Source organism: Vulpes lagopus, chromosome X (genome assembly GCF_018345385.1).
Source record: "Vulpes lagopus strain Blue_001 chromosome X, ASM1834538v1, whole genome shotgun sequence".
Lineage (NCBI taxonomy): Eukaryota > Metazoa > Chordata > Mammalia > Carnivora > Canidae > Vulpes > Vulpes lagopus.
In genome coordinates this window covers 3499478-3526109 of record NC_054848.1, presented here as the reverse complement: position 1 = coordinate 3526109, position 26632 = coordinate 3499478, and the positions used below count along the sequence as shown (strand labels likewise).

At 42.1% G+C, this 26632-nt stretch overlaps 1 protein-coding gene across 5 annotated transcripts in view; it reads left to right on the top strand.

Moving 5' to 3' along the window:
• Positions 1 to 26632, top strand: part of NLGN4X (neuroligin 4 X-linked) — a 299806-nt gene that overhangs the window by 166228 nt on the left and 106946 nt on the right. For all 5 annotated transcript variants that reach the window (XM_041742301.1, XM_041742305.1, XM_041742303.1 and 2 more), the window contains one exon: positions 16990 to 17142. In XM_041742301.1, the coding sequence (XP_041598235.1) occupies positions 16990 to 17142 (153 nt within the window). The remainder of the gene's footprint in view (positions 1 to 16989; positions 17143 to 26632) is intronic.

Here is a 26632-nt window from a genome sequence, read left to right as displayed (position 1 = left end):
TTTCAACAAGGCAGTCCTCCAGGCGGCACTGTCCCTTACCAGGACATTAAGGGTATTTGTCAACATTAAGTATTAGTGAAGTAGTAGGTAATCGAAATTTTAGTTGACACTCAAGTACTCTGTACCAGCTGAGTGTGCAGATCATGACAGAGAGCTTTCAGGGCTTTTCCTGAATTGTCCAACTCTGCAGAAGTCAGCAACTAGCCATTTGCGTGCACCAACCAGCTCTCTCACCTGTATGTTCGGCTGGCTTAGATTTTGTCTAATTTGAATGTATACTTAGAGATGTTTGGAGGCAGGAGATTTCCTGAAATAATGTCTATTTCCAGAATATATTTCCTAGGTTGTTTTTTTCTTTTTTCTTTTTTTTTGTATAGAAAGGCACTTATTCTCTGTGATATGTGGCTATTTGCAAGGTGGTCCCAGATGTTCTTCGCTTTATTTCCTATCACATTACTGGAACAATTCCCAATGTGGCAGTGCCTTGGGGAGATCCTTGAGCAAGGCTGAGCTCTCTTTAGGCTCCTTAATGGAATCAATAGAAACCCACCAGGCATAACCTTTAGGTGTTCTGCTGTTCTTGGCTTACTATGATGCTCACATTTTTTTCCTTGTTTTTATGGGTGTTCCCGTTGGGAAATTTGCATCAGGATGCTATTTAGACACTATACTTGGGAAGTTACTTCTTAGGGGAGGACCCTGCAAGGAAGAGGTTTTATCCAAATCTTGAGAGCTGGTTGAGATATTGACCAGCAGGCAGATGTGGCCATGGCAGCAAGAATGGGTTTTCCCAATAAAGGACCGGTATTTAAAGATATTTTAACACTATTTACCACCTTCTTACTAACTCTTTTTTATATTGTTAAATATTTTGAGCTGAATGTCATCATTCCCTGTTTCTGAAACTGAAACTAATAATAATATAAACCAAAATCCATTACCTGGAAAGATTTTCATAAATACCTAAAATTGCATATAATTACCAAAGAAATGAAATCATTAAGCTGGCAATGACTTTGTCTGTGGATCTCAAAATAACGTGCTTTTAAAAATGGAACTCATTTAGCATAAATCCGTAAACACCTAGAGAGATATTAAGCTTACATCTTGGCCCGAAGCAAAGGCTTTATGGGTTTATAATAGAATGAATTGATTGGCTTAGAGTCATTAAGGGTAAGGGATTAAACAGTTGTATTGAAGAAAATCCCATCGTACAATCACCGCACGGCATTATTTTCGGAAGTAATACAATGCTAATGTAAATATATCATAATATAGAAATCAAGGTAAATTAGAGATTATCAAGATGTGTTTAATAAAGCTGGGAAGTATTTTATGTTTACAGCATTACCTAAGGATTCTGAGTCCTTGGGGCAATGGCTTGCCATATCTTAAAAATCTCTTATCACCAACGCGTAGGACTATATCTGAAACACAAGTGTGTTCTTCATGTTCATTGCCACAGACTTGCCCAATGAATGGGCTCTACTTGATGAATGATACTCTGATGATTTAGAGACTCACCCCCAGTCAGACAGGTCTCTGCATCGACTCCTTTTTTTTTTTTTTTAAAGATTTTATTTATTTATTCATGATAGTCACACACAGAGAGAGAGGCAGAGACACAGGCAGAGGGAGAAGCAGGCTCCATGCACCGGGATCCCGACGTGGGATTCGATCCCGGGTCTCCAGGATCGCGCCCCGGGCCAAAGGCAGGTGCCAAACCGCTGCGCCACCCAGGGATCCCTGCATCGATTCCTCTTCTAGAACATCTTCTTTCCTTCAAACCATAATTTCCAACATCCGGGTAGTGCCTTTCTCCGAACACCAGCTACCCATCCTTGGCTTAGTTGTATACCTAAATAACGTCTTAGGGCTTAATCATCCCTGCATTTTATCATTTACGTGGCGTGCAAAACGAAGCTACCTCGCCAGAGACTAACCCATCACTTTGCATCAAGTAATAGTAATAGAAAGACCAGCAGGATGAGTGAACGTTTTTACTCTGTCACCAGCTAGTATGAATTATAGACCCAAGTGTGTACTCTGAAGGCTATTACGTAACCATCAGCTGAGTCACCAAGGAGGTCTTGCATTCTTTGGGCAAGTCATCCACTTTTGGTCTCCTTCAGCTTCTTGACCTCTAAAATGCAGATGTCACGTAGAAGGAATCTGGGCTCCTTGGAAGTGTGTCTCATTCTGGAAATGGGTCAGGAAAGAGACACGATGAGCCTGGAGCACTTTACAGTAACTGCTAACAACACAAAACAAAACAAAAAAAAACAAATAAAACCCAAACTAAACTGCGATGATAGGGGTATATTCAAAGGGGCACAGAAGTCAAATAAAAGCATTCTCGGTGGTCAATGCTTCAGCAATTATTTGAGGAACAAAATAAGTAGTGGGTAATAACTCAAAGTATAAAATAAATATCCATTACCTCATATTGACATAAAGGCCTGAATGAATAAGTAAATCAGGCCTTAGGAGTTTCCTATTTCTGCTGTAACCACTCACCACATTGTTATGGGCTTAAGACAACATAAATTTATCTTATACACTTACTTGGAGGTCAGAAATCCCAAATGGATCTCACTGGGTAGAATCAAGGTGATGATAAGATGGCATTCCTTTCAAAGAATCTAGGATCCAATGTCTTCCTTGCCTTTTTCAATCATAGAGGACACTTGCCCTTCTTGGTTGACTGCTCCCTCTTTGATCCACTGTGAATCCACTTTTGATTACATTGTACCCATCTGGATAATCCTAGATAATTCCCTTATTTAAATGTTGGCTGATTATTACTCTTAATTGCATCTGCAAATTTCTCTCCTCCTTGTCACATATCATATCGTATCCTCAGGTTCTGGGGATTAGAGTGTGGATCTCTTTGGGGGAATGGGAGATGTTATTCTCCCTACCATGGGGCAGTTGAATGCATCTCCCATGCAGACACATTCCAGATAATTTATGGAGAGCCTTGCCTTCAACCTCTACTCCTGAGGTTTAGCTGTGTGTGCTAATCTCCTTCTAAAGAATGTGATACTGAGAGAGGTTCCAACTTTACAGTAGAGCAACCTGGCAAGCACACCTCATCCAGGTGTTCAAGGCCAGCATCACCAGTGATGAGTCATGGTGACAACCATGCACCCTTGACATGACGTGTTCAGGAGGGCACCTGTGGGCTCCTGCGGGAGCTTCCCCCACTCAAATTTCATAACCCCATCGAATCATGGAAAATCCAGACAAAACCCATTTGTCGGATATTCTACAAAATTCCTAGAAAGGAGGTCTTCAAAACTGTCAAGATCAGGTCAGCCTGGGTGGCTCAGCAGTTTAGTGCTCCCTTCATCCCAGGGCGTGATCCTGGAGACCCTGGATCGAGTCCCAGGTTGGGCTTCCTGCATGGAGCCTGCTTCTCCCCCTGCCTGTGTCTCTGCCTCTCTCTCTCTCTCTCTTATTTATTATAAATAAATAAATTCTTTAAAAAAACAACTTCAAAGTCATCAAAAACAAGGAAACTGAGAATTTCTCATAGCCAAGAAGAGCTTACGGAGCCTTGAGGACTGAAATGGAAGGTGGACAAAGAAGGATATTAAGCAAATACTGAGAAAAAAATGAATAGGGAATAGGTTACAGACTTTCGTTAATTATAATATTTCTCTATTGGCTCATTAATTATAACAAATGAACCAGATTCATGTTCAATGTTAATACTAGAGCAAATTGGGCATAGGGAAAGTCTCTAACTTGATGATGTTTCTCTAAATCAAAAACTGTCCTAAAATTTAATTTTATTTAATAAAAAAAATGTAGATATCAATCGTATCTCCCTTCTCTGATTCCTAAATGGAATTCCCCCACCTGCAGCCCCTGGGAACAGCCATTCTACTGTCTGTTCTTACCAGTTCAGCTTTTTGAGAATTCATGCATAAGCAGGATCACACAGTATTTGTCTTTTTCCTGTCTGGCTTATCTCATTTTAGTGTAATGCAAAACCTCAAGGTCTATCCATGGTGTTGCAAATGGCAGGATTTCCTTCTTTTCTCATGCCCGAATAATATTCCACTGTGGGTATATGTGATATATATGGATTGTAGATTTAGATATACGTGCAAAATCTATAATATACCACATTGCTTTATCTAGTCACCCATTGATGGACATTCTACGTGATTTTGGTTGCACAGTAAAGGATCTAGGGACAAGGGTGCACCTGCTGTCCTCGTGGGGAGCACATCATGGACATACAGCTCAAATGTAACAGGGATACCCACAAATTTCTGCTGAAGACATTAATGAAGAGAGGATTTCCACTCTGAGGGGTAGAACCTGGGGGATATGCCCTTGATTTGATGGCCCCTGGACCAGGCGTTCATCAGTTTTCAAAGTTGAAGAGTAAGTTTGGGGAGGAGGGGTTCAATCAATCATCATCTCAGATGCTAGGAAGAAACTGCTGCAGGAGCAAAATCTGAGAGGCAGAAAAGTGCAGCAAAATGTACAGGGAGCCGTGAGAAATAATACCACTTCCAGCAATAATATGAGCCAATATTTATGGAGTGTTTGCTTTGTGCAAGACAACATTCGTGTGTTAACCGGACAACCAGCAGATGTGAAGGAAAGTTGTGCATAATGGTATTTCTGGATATGTGATTCGTTTAAGCTCTTTCTTCAGAAAATCCCTGATGATTGAAATAAATAGTCGACTTTTTCCTCATCTTAACTATTTTTTATTTATTTTTTGAGAGAGAGAGCATGAGTGGAGGGAGGGGCAGGGGGAGAGAGAGTCCAGCAGACTCTGTGCTGAGCATGAGCTTGACACAGGACTCGATCTCATGACCCTGAGATCATGACCTGAGCCAAAATTGGACACTTTACAAACTGAGCCACCAAGATGCCCCTTCCTTGTCTTGGTTATTTTAGCATATAATCATGATAGTGGTGTTCTTAGTCACCATAAATATGTAGTTATGAAGTATGTTGATGTTCCCTTTTGTAAACTACAGTATAGTCACCTACATACTAATTAGTGCCAAGTACCCCCCCCCCGCCAAAAAAAAAGTTATTTTCTGTAACAGTAAACATGCACCTAAAGGGAAAACTACTGTGTTGGCGTTGACTTGCAAATTTCGAGTGCACTGGGGAGCCAGACGCATTTCTGATCTAAAATGACTTGTTGGATCGAGGTGTGTGTTGGGATGTTAGGAGGCTGTGTGCTGCTCTGAGTATGCATGCTGCATGTGTGTGAGTGTGTTGTGTGTGAGTGTGTGTCAAGGCATATCTCAGGGAAAGAAGCAAATGGTTGGGCTGCTCAGCAAAAGAGCCCACAATTTTGGCAGCTCACAACAGCAACAACAGCTTATTTACCTTTTATGACGTCTGTGTCCATTTTGGGCTGACTGGTTGTTCTCTACATCCTCTTTGCAAAACCGAGACTCGAAGGGGTAGGTCCCCAACTGGGACATGCTGGTCTGGTTGGTAGCGGTGATAAAAATATGGCAGACATGTGATCTCTCATAATGTTTTTGGCTTGGGGGTGACCTGTGTCTCTTCCTTTCACTTTTTCTTGGCCCCAACTGGTGTGTTAGCAGCTGGGGCTGGTGCCATATTTTCCTCGGAGAGGACATGGAAATTTATATTTTGAGCCAATCACAGGGCCCTTTATTGAGAATGTGTCGAGTGACCATAAGCACCCTGAGAAGCAGATGAGAGACATTTCTCTTGGTTGACAGTTGTGTTGTCTGTATCATGACATCCTTTAGTCTCTCCCTGACAGAGAGAGCAAGGAACAGCTCTTCTGTAGCCAGTCAGCTGAGTTCAAAAGCAGACCTGGCGGCAAAAGTCCCTGCCTGCAGTTAAAGATGTTATCCTGCATTCCAAAGATTCGGTGACATGTGCTTCTTAAAAATATTTTTAGGAACCTTCACTGAGGACATTCACTTAGCATCTCTGGTACAACACACTCAGGAATTGCAGAGGGGGATGATTCTGCATGAATCTAAACAAAGTTCATTTCTAGGGGATGGTTGTGCACTCGTCCCCACGTCAGACACACAGACAAGGAACGCCAAAGGCAACTTGACAGATTTGATCGGTAGAAATAGACAAGGTGCTCTGAGATGTACATAGTTTATTGCTCTACGTCGACAGCAAAAAGACAATAAGCCAAAGGTCTCAGCTCCCTGTAATGCCTGGGCCACAACCAGAAATTCCTGGCATAGAGACGCATCTAGTCACCGGCACCTGCGCTCTGACTACAGAAAGAAGCTTTTATTATAGTTAAAACTCTGCCAAAGAACTAAAAATCTTCCAGAACCTCTTGGCCAGGAGAATGGATATACATACCTACATACACACCTACAGAGGTTTATCATTTTTTATTACACAACATCTCTAGACCTATCTCAGGTCAAATAAAAACCAGCTTCATTTTCAACATGAGTTTTCTAAATACAGGTGCAGAAAACACATGTAGCATAATCCCGTATTAAATTAGTTCCAGCTTTTAAATGCATTGTGATTTAATCTCCAATTCTTGGAGATTGTGTGGGGAGGTAATATATTCTCTCGGCTGAACGTTCTAATAAAAAGGAGAGACTCCAATCTAATAGGATTTGTCTTTTATTCCCTGATCGGAGGCATTTCAATAACCAGATTCACAACAAAAAATGCTAATGTAAGGCCATGCAATGCCTTGAGATCTTAATAAAAAAAAAAAACCACAAATGTATATCAGAGACCCATACATTTTGAATCCCAAAAGAAATTTAAAAATATATTATTCCTATTTCTCCCACTCTGTCTTCCAAAGCCAGTCAGAGAAAAAGAAGAAAACATTAAAAAAAAAAAAAGAAAAATCCTCCTATTATTTCTGTTATCTGTGGGGTGAATTGTAGGTATCTGACCTCAAGACCACAGCCTGTAACTCTGCATGTCTACGTATCCCTTCATGTGTCCTTGGAGCAGAGGTCTCCTAAAATTTGTTTCCAATTACAACCCTCCTGATGACTTGAGAGAAATCCACTTTCATGTAGTCAACTTCTTCATCTTCTCTTTCTAAGGCTCTCTGAGCACCCACAATCCTCCTTCCACACTAAACACGGATGGTCTCCGCTGCCCATGGCCGCTCTTGCTGTCTTGCACCGCCATGCATTGCGTAACCAAGAGGTATTCCAAACCCCTTCATTGAGGCCTGCATTTGCCAGGCTTCCCAGACTTGCACATTTCCCTGAGTGAAATCCCATCTTGTTCAGATGTTCTGATTTCAGAAAAAAAAGAAAAAAAAAAAAAAAACAGAGCTAGGCTGATTCCTTCAAAGGTGGAAAGTCAGCTTTTCCGTAGGTCATGCTCGGTCCAAACTCCACGTGCTTTCGATGAAACAAGCAGATTAAGCGTTCCCTGTTAAGTTTCAGATTCACTGAGCTAATCGTGTTCAAGTAAACGTTTGAAGACGTGTTGAAATTTATGTGTGGAGTATTTATTCTGGTTGGAGCCCATTGGTGGTCAAGGCTACCATATTTAAAGGGTCACTACAGGTTTGTAAGACAAATGAGTTTACCAGTGAATTAAGTAATGAGGCATGGGCCATCTGTCGTGGGCTGGTCCCATTCAGCTTATTGCCCGTTATTAAATTAGAAGATTAAAGAAGTATTCCTCTGAGAGGGCCGAGTGACAAACTAATCAATCACACACACATCCGTGATGGCCAGGAATGCATTTATTTCCACCATAACCCATTACACTACTTCCCTTGTTAATGAAACTAATGCATTTAGCTAAGACATGCTCTTTTTGTATTTAAGATAACAAGGCTAACCTGCACTTAGAATCTGCACTCCTAAGAGACAAAAAACCAAAAAAGATATAAATGCAAACTCATTTGCAATAAAATATCTCACGCTAAGAGCAACAATCCTAAGGGTTTTCTCATTTCTTTACATTCTTGCATAAATCATGTGATTGCCTCACACTATCCAAAGACTACATTTTCAATACCTTTTTGATATGTTTTCTTTTTTAAAAAATTTTTATTTATTTATGATAGTCACAGAGAGAGAGAGAGAGAGGCAGAGACACAGGCAGAGGGAGAAGCAGGCTCCATGCACCAGGCGCCCGAAGTGGGACTCGATTCCGGGTCTCCAGGATCGCGCCCTGTGCCAAAGGCAGGCGCCAAACCGCTGCGCCACCCAGGGATCCCTTGATCCATTTTCAATACAGTATCTCATGCTACATTTTTGATACATTTTCAATATAGTATCTCATGCTACATTTCAATACAATTTCAATACATTTTCAGTAGAGTATCTCCCCCTAAGAGCAACAATCCTAAGGGTTATCTCGGTTCTCATTTCTTCATATTCTTGTGTAAATAATGCAATTGTCTCACACTATCCAATGACTACATTTTCAATCCATTTTCAATCCATTTTCAATACGATCTCTCACGCTAAGAGCAACAATCCCAAGGGTTGTCTCGGTTCTATCATTTCTTTATATTCTTGCGTAAGTAATGTGATCGCCTCACACTCTCCGATGACTGTGTTTGATGACTTGCATACGTCAGTGGCAATGAAGTTAATGCATAGTAAAAAGAGCAAATACAAAATTACTTCTATCCTCAAAATATTAACAGCAGCACTGAGAGGATTTTCATTTTCCCCCTCAGCTTGGTCTGCCTTTCCCGAATTCTCTACAAAGTATTTCTGTTCCAATTAGGATACAAAGTACTCGTTTACACAGCTTTACTTTAGAGAGTGATGGAGATCTCGCCTGAAAAAGGAACATCAGAACGGATATGAAAAAATGATGGACATCCTTCAGGGCTAGGGACATTGAGATATTTTATTTATAAAATCATACTTAAATTTTAATAATGGAACAGCTATACATTTGTTTGAAGTTGCTTAAGTATTCCTTTTAATATTTACAGCTACTTCCCAATGGAGGTTGATGGGCTATTAGATGCAAAGAAATATTTTTCTGATATTTGGGGAAAAGTGTAGATGTGAAGAGGGAAGAAAAAACTCATGGTGTGTATAGCTTTTGAAATACCATTTTTTTGGCACGCAGAAAAATGGGTTTACTCTAGAATGAATCCCAGCAGAACCTTTTCCCCCATAGTTCATGATTCTTACTAAATTAGATATTCTAGAGAACTCTGTTGTCTTTGAGGCCATTTAATTAGTTATATTTACAAGGAAAAATACAGCAACAGCTTACTAAAAAAGAACAAAAGGGTGAAAAATTAAATATACATAGTACATTAAAGGTGGTATCTAATTATGTTTCTGGGTCACACTCCGCTATGTATAATTAATTCAAAATTGTGGTTGGGCAAATAATTTCTGTCAAAATCTCAGTGGGTGATATTTTTTCCCTTCAGTTGACAAGCTTATTTAAAAAATTTCTGTGGAAAGGCAGAGGATCTGGAATAGGCAAACTATCTTGAAAAAGCAGGAGAAGGCTGGAGCTTTCTCCTTCCCCATTTTAAAGCATACTCTAGAGCCATAGTCATCATTACAGTTGGGGTCTCATGTGGATAGACACGCAGGATGGGATATAATTAACAGATCCCAGAAATAAACAGAATCCTAGCATTTATTGTCAACTGGTTTTCAGCAACGGTGTCTCCAGAATTTTTTATTTTTATTTTTTAAAAGATTTTTATTTATTTATTCATAAAAGATGCACAGAGAGAGGCAGAGAGACCCAGGCAGAAGGAGAAGCAGGCTCCCCACAGGGAGCTTGATGTGGGACTCAATCCTAGGACCCCGGGATCACGCCATGAGCCGAAGGCAAATGCTCAACCACTGAGCCATCCAGGTATCTCAAGAATTGAATGAAGCAGAAGTTAGTGTTTCAGTAAATGGTGCCGAAAAAATAGCATAGTCATATGCAAACAATGAATTTCAACCCTAACCTCATACTCAAATAATTGAAAGTTGTAAGAACTACAGCTCTTAAGTGTGTAGGAAAAAGCATACGACAATATCTTCAGGGTCATGGGTTAGACAAGGATTTCTTAGAGATGATATCAAAAGTGCAAGCGTCGAAAGAAAATTGGTAAAATTGGCCTCATCAAAATCAAACAGCAAACTTTTGCACTTTGAAAGACACCATCGAGAAAACCAAAAGAGATGACCCGGAATGGGAGACAAAATTTGCAGGTCACGTTTCTGGGCCGAGACCTATATCTGAAAAATTCAACAACAGAGGACAAAGAATCTGCTTTTAAACGTGGGCAAACTACTTGAGCAGACATCCCACGAAAGACGATGGTGCAGAAGATGCTGGATGTCACTACGTCATTAGCAAGCTCCAGAATATAAAGCACAAGGAGATACTGTTTCACGCTCTTTAGGATGGCCATAAACCGCAACGATAACACAACGTTGGCTAGAGGATGCAGAAGCTGGAGCCCGTATATGCGCTGATGGAAATGCACAATGATGCAGCTGATTTGGGACACAGTCTGGCAGTTTCTTAGAACATTAAATGTCTCTTTGCCCTATAAAATAGTAATCTCACTCGTAGATATCTACCCAACAGCCATATACCCAAACAAAGACATTGTACCCAAATATTTATAGCAGCACGATTCCTAATGGCCACCAAGTGAAAATAGTACAAATGGCCATTAGCGCTGATGGATGGAAGAACAAAATTTGGGGTCTCCATAGAGTGTGCAGTATTATTCATCCATATTAAAGATGAAAGAACTGGTTCCTGCTACAGCGTGCATGACTTTGGAAACATTATGCTAAGTGACAGAAAACAGACACAAAAGACTACGTATTATATGACCTCTTTTATATAAAACACTCAAAAATGACCAATCTAGAAAGAACAGATTAGTGAGATGCAAGATAGGCACATGGACCCTGTAATTAGACACAATCATTTTTAAGGGGGGCAGAGGGTTGATGGAAATGTTCTAAAATTGGACTATGCTGATGGTTGCACAACTCCATTTTAAAAATCATCGAATGTTACGGTTTGATGACTTGATTTCAGGTATGTACATTATATGTCAGTCAAGCTCTTAAAAATCACACTTTGGTTAACAAAGAAATTTGGGAAGGAATCAAAGAGGCGGTAGGTTATTCTGGATTACTACTTAATCGACAATGGAGCTATGTTATGAAGATTGTGAAAGCTTTATTAATCTTTAGAATTCTGCTTTTTTTTTTTTTTGAGGGGGGGATGTCCCTCGAGCAGTGCCTCTCATCCAGCCCTGAGACGTAGTTCAGATCCCTCAAATATTGCAACTGGGTGGTGGGCATGAAGGAGAGCACGTGATGAGATGAGCATTGGTGTTATACTATTTTTAGGCAAAAGGAATTTAAATAAAATTTCAAAAAACATTTTGCACAGTGAGCCTGAAGGCACAGAGAGGTGGGTCTTAAGCGAGGGATCTGGCATGTATCTCACCTCACACCTGGCTTGCAGAATGGCCTTTGTTTGGGCCAGCGCCAAGGCACGGGTCATTCTGTGCTCCCAGCCACAGCATGGAAGAGAAAACCGATCCCGAACAAGAACATTCAGGCAGGGGCAGGATGATAAGAGGCTCCTGGGGACGGTAAAGTGCAGGTCGGGGGTCTTCATTAAAAACCGCCTTCTTCTCGTTGCCTGCGTGTTTTCTGGAGGCTGTGTTCAAACTACAGGGAGGCCAATTTGCAAGGAACATGTTTTGTTGGAAGGAAGGAGCTTACTCAGGGAGCACGTTTTCACTCTGTGGCATCTGACTACCTCTTGATTTTTCTCTAGCCTTTCTTTTTTTATTTTTTTTGAGATTTATTTATTGATTGATTCATGAGAGAGAGAGAGAGAGAGAGAGGCAGAGACACAGGAGGAGGGAGAAGCAGGCTCCATGCCGGGAGCCCGACGTGGGACTCAATCCCGGGACTCCAGGATTGCGCCCTGGGCCAAAGGCAGGCGCCAAACCTCTGAGCTACCCAGGGATCCCCTCCTTTCTTTTTTTAAATGAAAGAAGTAACCTGTTTGGATAGAATCTTATACAATCCCCTTCCAAGAATGAATGGGATTTTTTTTTTCAGAAATGAGAGGACTTGTTTTGTAAAACAAAGAGTTTTTATGTATTGTTTGTTAGTAAAGGCATCCCTTTTGGGCTTGTCTACACAATTTCATCATAAATTTAAGTCCATGAGTTCGATTTGAGATAGGTTCTATACTGATAAACCCTGACAAAAGCAACCCCAAAGACAGTCAAGCTCATTTGATTTTTTTTTGAGGTTTTTCTTTTTGGATATTTAAATGCAGTGGGATTATTGGATATACATAGATTTTGATATCAAGCTAATGACTGTAGTAGATTGACGTAACCAGTGTCATGATGCTTTCTAAGGGATTGGAAAAGAACATGTTGTAAGGAGAAGAGATGGGTTCCTACAAGACTCAACTCTACTTTTAGGTAGTTTGGGTTGAATTACTGGTAGCCCGGAGGTTCAAGAGGTCCCAGGCATGTCTTCACAGCTGTCTTCAATGACCTCATATCGGTCACTTGAAATTATCTACAGTGAGAATCAATATTTAAGCCTCAAAAACCAACAAATCAGTTTTCCCACCCAGGTCTGCTCGTGCAGAGATGCTGAACCACATAACATGGACCACATACGAGCCATAACTGGCCTACAAGACCAGCAACTTCAAATCTTGGTTTCGAAACGCGATGGGTTCCTTTGAGTTACGTAGAACTTCCAGAAGAATGTCATTCAGGCTCTTTGGAAGTTACTGGATGTGGGATATGCATTCCCCGGGCTATGTCTGTCTATAAAAAGAAGACAATTGAGCTAATTAACCAAACAGTTCAGGCCACATTCAGTGTTTTAGCATGTTGTATCTGGAAAACGTGAAAAACCAAAATGGTGCCCTGCGTACAGAATGCGTCAGTCTCTTTGGTGTAGGGAGGGACGCCCCCACCTCCCCATATTTTGTCTCCGTGGAGATTCTTATGTGGCTTTCGTTCCAGGTCATCCAGGTAGGTGGCTCTTTATTTATCTTAAATTCAATGAGCAAGGACACTGAAGTAGTGTTTAATAACTGTGTCAAACACAGAGAACACGACGGATCCTGTTTTTTTCTGGTCTTAAGAAAACCATAACGAAAACGGTAGTTTTGTTGTTGTTTTTATGGTAAACAGGAGCAAGTACTAGGTAGTAGCTCTCTAGCCACTGGTGAGAGGTGAATGGCATGATTTAAGTTAAGTAACTAACAAACATTTCTGATTTGTATCTGAAATGCTCTGTTTTAACTTCTTATGCATGAAACGAATGTCAATTTTAAGTATTTATTGAAAGTCCTTCTGTGTCTACTGCATAAATGTGTTTTCTCTTACATTATGGAATGTACTAACCAAAGTGTATTGGGAACATTTCATGAATTTATGTAGATGATAACGTTAAAATTTAGGGGAACATTGAATACTTCATGTGCATTTCTTTTAAGAATGTGGGAAATCCTTTTTAATAATTTAATTTTCTTTTTTTCAAACTCACATTAGCTCTTTCTTTCTTTCTTTTTCTTTTTTTTTTTTTTTTGCAGTACTATCATTTTAACCCCCAAACTGCATTTTCACAGGGTAGAGGATGTTTTTTGCAAGTAACATTTTGAATTTGTTCTTTTTGACATCTTTATGTTTTTATGCATTTTGCATTGCCCTACCTCATTTTTTTGAAATCCAAATGTAATAAATTTCAACTTTTTGTGTGACATTTTTTTTCTTTTACTGGGTAGTATCTCTTTCTCTTCTGATTTTTTTGCAAACCTGTTGTTTTTGAATCTCTTTTTTCCCTTTATTTTCCTTCTCAATATGACCCCAGGAGCCAACACAAAGAAACACGCAGATGATATAACCAGTAATGACCGTGGTGAAGATGAAGGTATTTTTTGTTTTTTCAAAGCTCAACCCTGATGCATGATTTTATATCTATCTCTCTATTTTTTTTTATTTCAATCTCTTTTTCCTCCCCTTCTCTGAAATGAGTACACTTTTGTGTGCTTCTTTATTTTCTTCTTGTTTGGAAACCACTGTCCCTTTTAATCCCAAGGACCCTCTAGATGAATCCAAACCACCTGTGAGAAGTATAAACATTTCTAAATAGAAAGTGAGTAAAAAATAATAATAATGTTATTTACAAGGAAGCCCATCTTTTTCTTTTTCTTTTTCTTTTTCCTTTTCCTTTTTTTTTTCTTTTTTTTTGACTTGGTCATAAGAAGAGAAACCGAAATTTTAGAACATGCATGTATACTTTCTTCTCTTCCTTCCAAAGGTTATTTTGTAAGTCATATTGTATTTTGGAGCTTTGGTCTTCTTAATTCCTACTACGAGCTGCCAAACTCTGTGAGACACCTTCGTATGACTTTTTGGGTGTCTAGCATTTCCGCTTTTGTTTGTTTCTATTTCCTTTTTTTAAAAACCTACGGATTTAAAAATAGGTTTCAAAGAATCTTCTCTGGCTCACAGTGAAATACAAGAAAAAGTGTTTTAATGAGATATTGTTTCTCTGAGGGCTGCTGTTTAGCAGGCATTTGAAGGGGAGGGCAGGAATAGCATAGTTCTGGGGGGGGAAAAAAAAGGTCAAAGCCCCTAGATCTATACATTTCCCTTTTCACACCATGACTATTCTGAAAAGTTTTTTTCACCCCTTCTCCCTAAATGTTCACATTGCTTCTTGAAGGATCTCAAGTTACTTGACAAATTAGCCGCCAGGAGTAAATTGATGCTTTTGGAAATATGAAAGATAGATAGTAGCCTCTCAGTGACAAGGAACACATGGCATCCTCATGCCTTCAGCAGAAAAGACTGTTTCCGAGAAATAAAACAGAACGTCCAATGTTGCTGTGAAGGCTCTATGGGGTGGGTGAGAAGCACATTTCTCCCATCCAAGGAGCAAAATGCATGGACCTCCATTTATTTAGGGGATGAAGAATGTCCCTTGAAGGACATTTGAGTTTTGGGCTGAAAGGCAGGGAAGCAGGTGGTGAGTTCTCTCTGCCATTTTATTACCAGAAAATCCCCCCGAATTTTCATTGTATACCAATGACTTATGATATCATTTTTTTTACTTTGTACTAATACAACACCTGGTTATTACTACCTCAAGTTCCTGAGAACCTTGTTCTCTGTGTTTGCAAAGCTCAGAGATGTCAACCTAGCCCTTTCTCCAAGGAAGCCCCTTTAAGCAGTCCCCTACATCTCTACTGAATTCGTTTTCCACAGTGAGGTAGCCGACAGCCAGTACTGGTGAACAAAATTAGGGCAAATCCGCTCCATCCGCAGCCAGAGAGAGCGGAGTAGATCACCCAAGACGCCACACCTTCGCAAACAGCCGTGTACTTCAAAATTGCACGTAGTGCATGATGAATAGATGATCCATAAAGGACTCTGACTTTATATTTGAATCGTATTTGAGAAAATAAGATCTCTTCTGTGACCTATTCAGTATCTGCAGAGACATGGGGCTGCGATACTCTTTTTTTTTTTTTTTTTAAGATTTTATTTATTTATTCCTGAGACACACACAGAGAGAGGCAGAGACACAGGCAGAGGGAGAAGCAGGCTCCCTGTGGGGAGCCCGATGCGGGACTCGATCCTGGGACCCCGGGGTCACGCCCTGAGCCGAAGGCAGACGCTTAACCCCGAGCCACCCAGGGGCCCCAACACGATACTCTTTTCTGTACTTGACTGTGACCAGTGGGTTTCTGGAGCCTTCTGCATGCCTTAGTAAGGCAGCCAACGAACTCATTTCGACATTGTGATCACAATTCATTTGATTAGCAGCCACCGTCTAAATGACAGTGGTGCATGTCCTTAAAATAAGCCTTTCTGAGATTTCAGAAGTGTCTTTGTGAATTAGGAGGGGGGAAAAACAAACCTTGATTGATAAAATGGTGAAAATGAATGTACATGGGTCCATTTGGGTTTCTTTCGATAACGTAGAGATATTTAAATTATTTACACACGTATGTGTATCTATTGCCTACAGATATCCAGAGATAATGATCACTGAGGTCAGACTTCTTAAACATTTGACATAAGCATAAGGACTGATCAAACAGGTTATCTAATCAACACGTTTTTAGAAAGTGGCCTCCGCAAATGGACACCTGGTCTCCAGACCATTGCGAAATATTGTTTTTATATCCCTGCTAAATAAAGCAACAGAGGAATCACTAAGGTACCCATTGGTTGCAAATCACCATGGGGGTTTATATTCCTTTGGAAAACACGTAGCATTTCAGGAATTCCATCTCCAGGCCGGAATGTTGTGTCATTTTTATTACGCGGCTTTCATGTTTGTCACTTAAATATGTTGTGCTATGACCGCAGCCACTAACTGAAAGCAACGGCATTTGCTCGGACATCTTGCTTTGCTTCGTTTCCGACGTTCCTTGTCTCTGTTCTGTGGATACTTTTTTAACCATCTCTTTGCTTTTTGTCATCATCTGTCCCGTGTGGAGCATTTCCCGTTTCGCTGCTGCTCTTGTGTTCTCATTGTGACGTTGGAAATCAACCTGCGAGCCCACCTTTGAATTAGGAGGGCCGTGATACCGCACACTCGATCATCATTTTGAGGCTGATTTCACACTTAGATGCTGAAAATATAATGCCACGTGCTACTTCAGTAGGTCAGCGTTGAGGATTTGAGCGCTGTTTAGGAAATAAGGATTTCACCTAAATTCTCTATATTTTAGCCTTTTAGATTTATGCAGAGATGTACACGTGCATTCATATTAGTCCAGGTGTCTGTATGCTTCTCAAAATGCCAGCTCTAGGGGTAGAAAATATAATGACATTGAGCAGTTTCCGTAGATAGTCTTACCGGGGTGTATACACTTCAGAAATAGAGTCACGGTTGCTTCCGCTCAAACCGTTGGGGGGGGGGGGGGCGTAACCCATGCCCTTTGTCCTTAGCATCAGTTAATCAGTGTGATTTTTTATTGTGTTTCCTTACTTGGCTTTTTTTCCAGACATCCATGATCAGAACAGTAAGAAGCCCGTAATGGTCTACATCCACGGCGGCTCTTACATGGAGGGCACCGGCAACATGATAGACGGCAGCGTCCTGGCAAGCTACGGCAATGTCATCGTCATCACCATTAACTACCGGCTGGGGATCCTGGGTAAGTGATGGCCTCGTGTCAGTCACAATGGGAACAGACTCGAACCGGGTCCGTCCACACCTTCGGAAGTCCTGTTTCTCCGGGGCCACCGTGCGTGGCAGGAGACGTGTCTTCACGGGCCACGGCCCGCTTTCTTAGCTTGCGGTTGTTAATTCTTGAATTGATTCCAGGGAACCTTCCTCAAATGAAGGCGGACTCCAAGGTCGCCAGAGTCTGATGAAAGTTCGTTTAAAGCGCTTTCCTGTCTTTGGGCGGAGAGGACACTTCGGGACGGGTCTCCGCTCTGTGAAGCGAACCCATGTGCTGACGGGTGACACTTGGGGGACAGGTGATGGTGGCCACAGACATTAGCTTTCTTTTGGGGTCACGTAGGTATGTCAGGGAGCTGCTTCTGCGTTGGAAAATCTCCCCTGATTTCTCAACGGGTCATCCGAGTGTGCTGGGGGCCTGCTGTGGGGTCGCGGTGAGCATTCTGTTTGCACAGAATGGAGCTCGGCTCTTAGTTGGATTTTGCACGTTTAATATTTACAATGAATGGACGCTGGCTAAGTTCACGGAAATCTGCCCGTGGAACTCTTCATTGTTTTCATGGTCCCCTCTCACCCAGTGGGAGCTTAAAAAGATATACATTTGGCCGGGGTTGGGGTGGGGGCAATATTTTGAGAGTTTTCGTAGTTTTGTCTGCTCTTGTATGCTTTATGACTTTTTTTGTAGTTTTGTCTGCTGTTGTATGCTTTATGACTGATATTCCTAGGCGTACGTTAAAAAAAAAGTTCATTTTTAAGGCAACGATGCATTAAGACGGTGCTACAAATTGAGTCTGTGACATTGTGATTCTACAGAGGGAAACGTGTATGTTGAGGTGTGGTGACGGTAAAATAAAAAATAAAATAAAGTGCACAGATGGAGCCCTTTGAAACAGCTGAGAATATGCCCTCCAAGTAGGCAAATATTAGGAAAAAAAACTTTTATTTTCGCCTTGACGTTTTAATTTATTTTGAGCAATTTTTTTTTTCGTTTCCATGTGAAACCATTCACGTAGGGAAGACCCGTGGAAAGACTGTGGAGCGGGGCACCTGGCCGCAATGCAGTTGTAACTGAGAAGGGCAAACGGCCCCCGGGTGTTTTTGCAAAGTTGTGCCTTTTGGAGCATCTGCGGAGCCCTCGAAATTCCAAAATTCCCCATTGGTTTTTTTACAGTAAGGGAAATGCAGTGCCTTAGCGTCAGGAGCCCAGTCGTGGTGCAACTTCGGTTTCCTTTTCTTCTTTCCGGGGTCTCCGTGGACTCCCTTCGGCCGCTGTCACGTAGCCACTCGGGCGTGTATGCCTGGACGTTTCTCGGCGGCCCCTGGGCGCTTGCCTCGGCCACTCGTGCTTGGAGCAGGAAATCATGTTTCTTGATCTCTTATGAAGGCCCTTTCTCACTAAGAGGAGAGAGGACACACGCGTGGAGCAGCGCGCAGAGCCCTTCGAAAGGCGGCGGCTGTGGGCCACGGGCAGCAGCCCACCCGGCCAAGCTCCGGGCTCTGTTTTCTGAATGAAGCGAGGATATGGAACACGTTGTTGCTTTGGTGGAGTGACAGACACGATGTGTGCACGCTCCTGAAGAGGTTCCCTTTCAAGGGACATTGACTGTCCCCCTTTCACGCTGAGCTGTATTAAGCAGCTCTACATGGTGATCTCTCATCAATTTGGCCTGTTTGTGAAATTACGTGCAGATCTGGAAAATGCGGTGGGGATTGTGCACATACGCATACTCCATATGCACACACACATAATACATCCATGTAAATCCATGCATGTATCTGCATATAATTCAAGAAAATGTGGGTATTATGGATTATGCAAGCACACATATGTGCATTATGGATTCGTGATCCATATATGGATCATACACACACATATATATTCATATATATACAATTTAAGAAAATGTGGGGATTATGGGTTATGCATACATATGTGCATTATGGACTCATGATCCATCTATGGATCATATACACACACACACGCATATATATATATTCACATATATAATTTAAGAAAATGTGGGGATTATGGATTATGCATGGACATATATATGTGCATTATAGATTCATGATCCATATATAGATTATACACACATATATATTGATATTATGGATTCATGATCCATCTATGGATCATACACACACACATATATTCATATTCATATATACAATTTAAGAAAATGTGGGGATTATGGATTATGTACGCATATATGTGCATTATGGACTCATGATCCATCTATGGATCATATACACACAGATATATATATATTCATATATATAATTTAAGAAAATGGGATTATGGATTATGCATGCACATATATATGTGCATTATGGATTCATGATCCATATATAGATTATACACACATATATATTGATATTATGGATTCATGATCCATATATGGATCATCCACACATATATATTCATATATATAATTTAAGAAAATGTGGGGATTATGGATTATGCATAGACATATGTCTGTGCATTATGGATTCATGATCCGTATATAGATAATACACACACATATATATTGATATTATAGATTCATAATCCATATATGAATCATACACACACATATATATTCATATATAGAATTTAAGAAAATGTGGAGATTATGGATTATGCACACATATATGTGTATTATGGATTCATGATCCATATATGGATTATACAGTCACATATATACATATATGTAATCTAAGAAAATTTTGGGGAATTATGGATTATGCACACACATATATGTGCATTATGCATTCACGATCCATCTGTGAATTATACACACACGCACACACATATATACCTATATATCATTCAAGAAAAGAAGTTTGCCTTTAGAGTCCTTCTCACTGGAACATTTTAAGTCTACCTTTTGCTACTGAATGTTAAAAAAGAAATCGTGGTGCGAGGTAACAGGGAGCTGGGATGGGTGACATGGAAATCAAAGAATCAATTTAGCATCTCTATGCCAGTCTATTTACATTCCGCGAATGAGCTACTGTGGAGGCGCTAAGAACACCACAGACCCCCTTTTATTTGCCCGGCTGGCATGTGCCAACTTCACTGATCATAAACAGTGGTAGAGATTTTTAAATGTGACTTAGTTTATCTCGACCAGGGACGGTGCATTCGCTCCCATCCTCTTGAAAAACCGCGACTCGTACTGTAGCGTCAAGGAAGCCGCTATTTTGAGGCTAGAGAAATATTTTTAAACCATTGGGATCCAGATATTTAAAAAGATGATCAAATAAAATGGCACAACAGGCCTGGCGACGCACGCTCTAATTAGTGCTTTTGAGTCGAGTAGATGTGTTTTGAGCAAAACGTTGAAATATTGAGTTTCTTGTTCAAAAAGTCATTAGTGCATAAATGCTCTTTTCCTGTCTCAGAAATGGAAAAATGTCGCTGGATATCATCATTTCTATGCAGTAATAAATGCCGTTTTCCCACTCAGAAGAGAGGGTTAACAAGAGGAAGGGTGCTACGAGCAGGAGGCTGGTACATGGAACAAACACGGATTCCAGAATGAGCAAGACGCGAACTAGCGTCCTGTCCGCACCCCGTGTCTGTGCGGTGATGTTCAGGAAGGCAGCCAATTCCGTCAGTGTCCGGAGAACTTGCTGGCATTCCTTGCCTTCCAAGGCGATTGCACAAACCGTGCAAAAACCCAGCCCAAAACCGGCATCCGGGACACCGGGTCCCCTTGTCATCTCCATTTGTGTTAGTATCGCCAGACAACAGAGTAGTGTCATCGTTGATCTACAGCAGCGATTGCCGCTGGCCAACTATGTAACACCTGGTATCTCTCAAATGCCAACCCTGTACACTGGACTTCAATGCAAAATAATAATAATTATTATTATAAGACATTTGTCATATAAGTGTGAGGATCTGCATGCTTGCTTTTTGAAACATGAGTGTTTTCTTTCATCACGACCGCGTGACATGGTCTTGCTGGCCATCGCCCATATAAGGCCCGCCCAGCTCGGGATACTGGGAGAGTCGTTAATATGCTACTGATAGACTGGGGTCATCTTGGGCAAACGGGAATGGGTTGTCCTAGCTGTCACACCGGCCTCAAGTCTGATGATTGAACTGGTGTTCCCCTTATTTTCAGAGAAGATGCTCTTTTAGAAACATATTTCCTATTTGTCAAGGTCTACACCTTGGTCCTCAGGAAGGCATATATATCCAACGCTTGAGTTCCATCAAATCTGCCTCTTGGTTTTTTTGTTTGTTTTTTAATGACCTTCAATATAAAGGAGAAATCTCCTCTCTCATGCTTTCTGATGGAAACACCTGGAATTTATTTATTGGTGGCTCTTGCCTCTCCGTTTCCTCATTGTCTCCCACCCGCCTTTGCATCTACAGTCGGTTAATTCGACCTCCCGTCAAATATGCATTTCCGTCGACCTCCCATGGTATTACTACTACCTTTTGGGTTGCCCTGCAACCTGATGCTTCGTGAATGCTTTAAATGACTTTTCCTTCTAAATGCTCTGACCCCTATGCATTAGCAGCAACTCAAAGAGAGCCTTGCAGTGTGCCCAGCACTGGATTGCTATAGCTTTTCACTTAATCCTCACAAACCCTGCTGGAGGAGTTTGCTTGCCTTACTTACAAAGAAACAAAGGCTTGGAGGTGATAGGGTTGACTCACGGTGACACACCTGAGGGGGAGAAGTTCTGGGATCGCAATCCAGAGCCGACAAAAGCCACAGCTCTAGTTTTTCCACTAGATCCCACCTCCAGCCTCACCAATCAGAGTATTGCATGAATCAGGTAAACCACAAAGTGAGTTAGGACACCAAATGCCTCCTTCACATCAGATTTAGCTTCTATAATCACACGAAAAAATGTCTGACACACTTATCGCTAATCTAGACACAAAATTGTGATTTGATGCTTACGGTATAGTCTTCTATGCCTCCAAGCAGGTTGTTGTTTGCTTGTTTGTTATTAGGGTGCTCAACGAGGGTGCTATGCACCCCAACCCATCAATGGGTCACATAAGAGCCCTTTGGTGTCATAGATCTTACTCATTATCAGCCAGTGGTGTGCGATCCACCCCAACCCATCGATGGGTCACGTAAGAGCTCTTTGGCGTCATAGATCTAACTCGTTATCAGCCAGTGGTGTGCATGACTGCTGTTGCCCATTCATCGCCTGTCTGTTGCATATTGCCCATCATGGAGTCAACACTGCTGAGCCAGATGGTGACTTCAACAGATTTCTCACCTGACGGGTATTGAACAGCCGTAAGAAATGTTGCCCATGGATTTATGTAACTGACTTTTTCCAGGATCCAAAAAAAGTCTCAGGAACACCTGCTGTTTTTCAGGTGTTAGAGCTACTCTGAAATGTTGTCTCGGGGAAGGTAGTGCAGGGGTGTCCTGAAAGTTGTTTTTAAAGTCAGTAATTGTGTACCTTCGCTTGGGTGCAGGGAGCTCATGACTTCTTTGAATTTCAACACAGAAATGGTTCCACCTAAAGGTGGTCTACTTGCAGAGCACAGAGAGCAGTGACATTACGAATCACGTGATGTGAGCCATATGCATACTGCAGTGGCGTATCCTCCTTTGTGGTTCTGGTCTCCTTGGTGAGGGCTTGGTTTCCATCCAAAATGGAGGGTTGGGTGGGTGGCGTTGGGAAGCATCTCTTTGACATCAGCTGGAGAAGTCTCACTCTTATGCATTCGGTATGTTGGCGTTCCATGTGAGATTCCACCCCGTAGGAGGAGTCTGAGAATCCTTGAGGCACAGGATTGACAAGTTCCTATAAAGACCTATGATCCGAATTGTATAGTGAGTGCATCGTGCATGAGCATTTTGCGTCTGTGACAATTTGGTGGGCCCCTATAATGATGCCTTGTGCAGCTTGAAAAACATCAAGGTGCTGTGCAGACCTACATCCATCCCTCTTTCTTTGGAAGTTAAAGATGTTCACTAGTTGCTAATTTCCATGTTTTGTTTTCTTAGACTCTTTGTTGTATTTTCTTTGTTCTTATGCTTTATAAAGCATTTTGTTGTAAAGTACAAATGCAACACATCTTATTGATCCCAAGAGTTCATGAGCATGTATGTAAAGGGAAAAAATAATTTCCCCCTTCAAGGATCCTGCACGTCTTGATGCTACCCTCCTAACTCCATTATGTTCCCTCTCCTGGCAGCTTTGCTCTGATAGGATTTCCCACTGGAAGAGTTGCATGGAAAATGGGGTGAAAAAGTTCAGTGGGTAGAGCGGAAAGGTGAAGTGTTGCATTGAGGGAAAAATAAGCAATAGTAGAAAAGTAAAGGAATATGGGGCAAATGGCGGGAGCTAGGATCGAGAGGCAAGAGAAATTGTGTGGGAGCATGGAAAATCTGGGATATTGGAAGTCGGTGGTGGACACCATAGGAACCCTTAGCGTAGTGTCTTCTGTGGTGGGTGGTGGAGGTGATTGTCCTTCCTGGGAACAGGCTCTGGGTGTCCCTGGGGCATTGGTTGCTCATGTGCCTTCCTATGTTGGGCTGGGAGGTGGCACGGGGTGGGGCAGGAGGCACATACACTCCAGATAAAAGTTATAAGATGTGTACATTGCACAAGAGAGCATTGGCTTGGCCAAAAAGAAAAACCAAGAAATGCCCCCAGGCCCCCAACTTGTCTGACAATTTCATTGTCTCCTTCATTGGCAAGTTTCTACACATTCAGTCCTCACTCGGAAACACCATCATCTGATCTTTGTTCTTGTCGGTGTGGAACCTGAACCCTGGGGTGGACAAGTTCATGGTCCTGTTCCATCCTTGGTGGCCGTCGGCTTGGGTTTTCCTCTTCTGCCTCCTGGTGGCTGGCAACACCCACTGCATTGACTTGATTTATTCAGCAAGGAAGTCCTGACTTTAGGGGACCCTGGGAGCAGATGCAGAAACCACTCAGTGGGGCCAAGGCCCTGTAACGGGGAGGCCGCCTTCACAGAGAGGTGGACATAACCAACCCCACAAAGAAGCTCCCTCCCTGTTCAAAGGCGAGTGGAGACACCCAGGGATCTGAAGCGATTTTTCTGAGTGAAGAAAATGATGGCGGGGGAGACATTAGAACCACATTTTTCTTTTAATCTCACGTGCGCAAAACTGTTGACCACCCTGTGCCACGCTGTGGAGGGTCTCCTTGGTCCTTTATGAATGATTCAGAATTCCCCAAAGGAAGGTGGCATTTGCACTTTCATGTGCCTTTTTTGGAAGTCAAAATGTTGGGACACACTTGGTAGAGGCATCTATTGAATAAATACATTATTTGCAGAGTATCATGGCAGCTTGAGTTAACAGTCACGTGGGATGTACCTTAAAAATCCTCTTTTCCTGGGAACGTCTGCAGAGTCTCTTCAGATTATTAATCCGAAAAAAAAAAAAAAAAGCTACCTTGTTTCCTTTGGATGTTTCCTTCCTTTTGCTTCACACCTAGGCTATGAACAGTTGATCCTTTTCAGTTGTTAAAGGTCAGGTGGCCGCTGTCTGTATGGGGAAGAAGAGGCACAAAGGCATCATTGTGCAGACGAGGACGGCCGGGATGGGCACCTGCGCCCCGGCCGAAGGTGGCATGTTCCAGGGAGAAGCTGCAAATCGAAATACATGAGCTTGATTGGCGTGGGCTGGGGATTAAGATTCTGGCGACGGTTCTGTCAGGGGAATGCTGTTTAAACAATCCCTACGAAGATAAATACCTCCACGCGTCCTGGGTATGTCATCTACCTTGTCTTCAAGTCGCGAGACGGACAAATCTCCAAAACACGATCTGAGTGGGAAGCGTCTTGACCACCGGGCTGAACGCAGCACTCCCTGGCTTTGCAGTTCTGGCCGGAGACCAGCCTCCTTTTGTGCAGACGTTTGCCTGGAAACCCCATAAAAACCCCATAACAGCCTAGTTTGCAGGAAGCATAGACGGAATGCATGCATATGCACGCATGTCATGCCCGGGACACCAGGCAGGGATGTAGTGCCCGGGCCCCCTTCCTGGCTTTGCCCAATCGATGTTGCATAAGTCCATTGGCCTTAGGAACATGGAGCTGGCGGTCACAAGGGAGCAAATTCAGAGTGAATTTCTTAGGGAGAAAAATGCAAGCTGGATAGGGGCCGACTCCTTGCACTTAGGCACTATGAATATATTTCTCAGATTAAATTACGTTGTAGCATATTGATCCGGTGTGTTGTGTCTAATGCTTAAACGAGTGTATCCTTTAGTTAGAAAAAAAGTAACAGCTTTTTGGAAGGAAGTGTGCGAGTCCCAGCATTAAAAAAAAAAGAAAGAAAAATAAAAAATATTGTATAACAGCCCATGCAACCCTCCGTTGGTGTTAACAACCGTTGGATGCAGATAAGCTAAAAAGTCTTTATGCAGGTACATCAGGTGCAAGGCTCTGGTGATTCTGCTCATGGATCGACTTTCGTCACATTCACTATGATGGCTTTGATTACGGGCTCAGATGTCGTGGAGGGGTGGCTGCGTCCTGTGAAATGGGTGCAATTGCAAGCAGCTGGCCTGCATAAATGCATTTCGAAGGTACAGAGCTCGGTGTAGACATATGCACGACCTGATCTCCCAGAGAAATACCATCATTTCTTCCCAGTATAACTGGGATCTGTGCCAGATTTGAAAGAACAGCTTTGGAATAAGGAAATGCTCCCCGTTCGGACTCAGAAACCATTTCTACCATTTGAAGCGGACCCCCGCCTCTTCACTAAAATATCCCGAGAACACGGTAGATGACCCTGTTGCTCTTTGCTCTCTGAGATCTACCGTGCGTTTCGGGACGTCTGAATCTCTTTTCCCCTCATTGCTCCCTCTCTTCTCTCCTAAGCATCAACTTAACACCCTTTATAAATACCACGTGTGCTTTTCTGCGGCACTTCTTCGTGCAAAGCGTGCACGGATGTCCCATCTTTCCAAAAAAGCATCCCGAGCGAATGGCACCTACTCATCACAGCCTCTTCTCATTTTTCTATGCTGTTGGTTCTTCAAGTTCTCCTGTGTCGATCTCGTCCCTTTGTCTCTGCCCAGGTAACCCTTCTCCTCCTTTTTCATCATATCTCATCACAACTGCTCTCTGGAGGACCACTCGGATGCCCTAAGCACTTCCTCTGGCCTTCCAAATCCTTTTCACAGCTTTTATCACATCCTTGTCTTTCTTCATTGTCTCGTAAATGACCCGCTGGGCTTGTCTACACTTGTACCTTCTCATCTGCGTCCTTTATTTAAAACTCGTTGAACACCGGGTGCGTTTAACGTGTACAATTAAGTGCCCTTAGTACATTCACAGAGTGGCACCACCATCAACCCCACCTGAGCTTTGTACATCGTCATCCCTCCAAAACCAAACCCAGGACCGAATCCCCCAGCGCCCAGAGACTTAAACCATCCCTAATACCCCATCTCTATGGTGTTGCCTTTTCCGTACATTTTCATATAAATGGAATCGCGTACTGTGTGGTCTT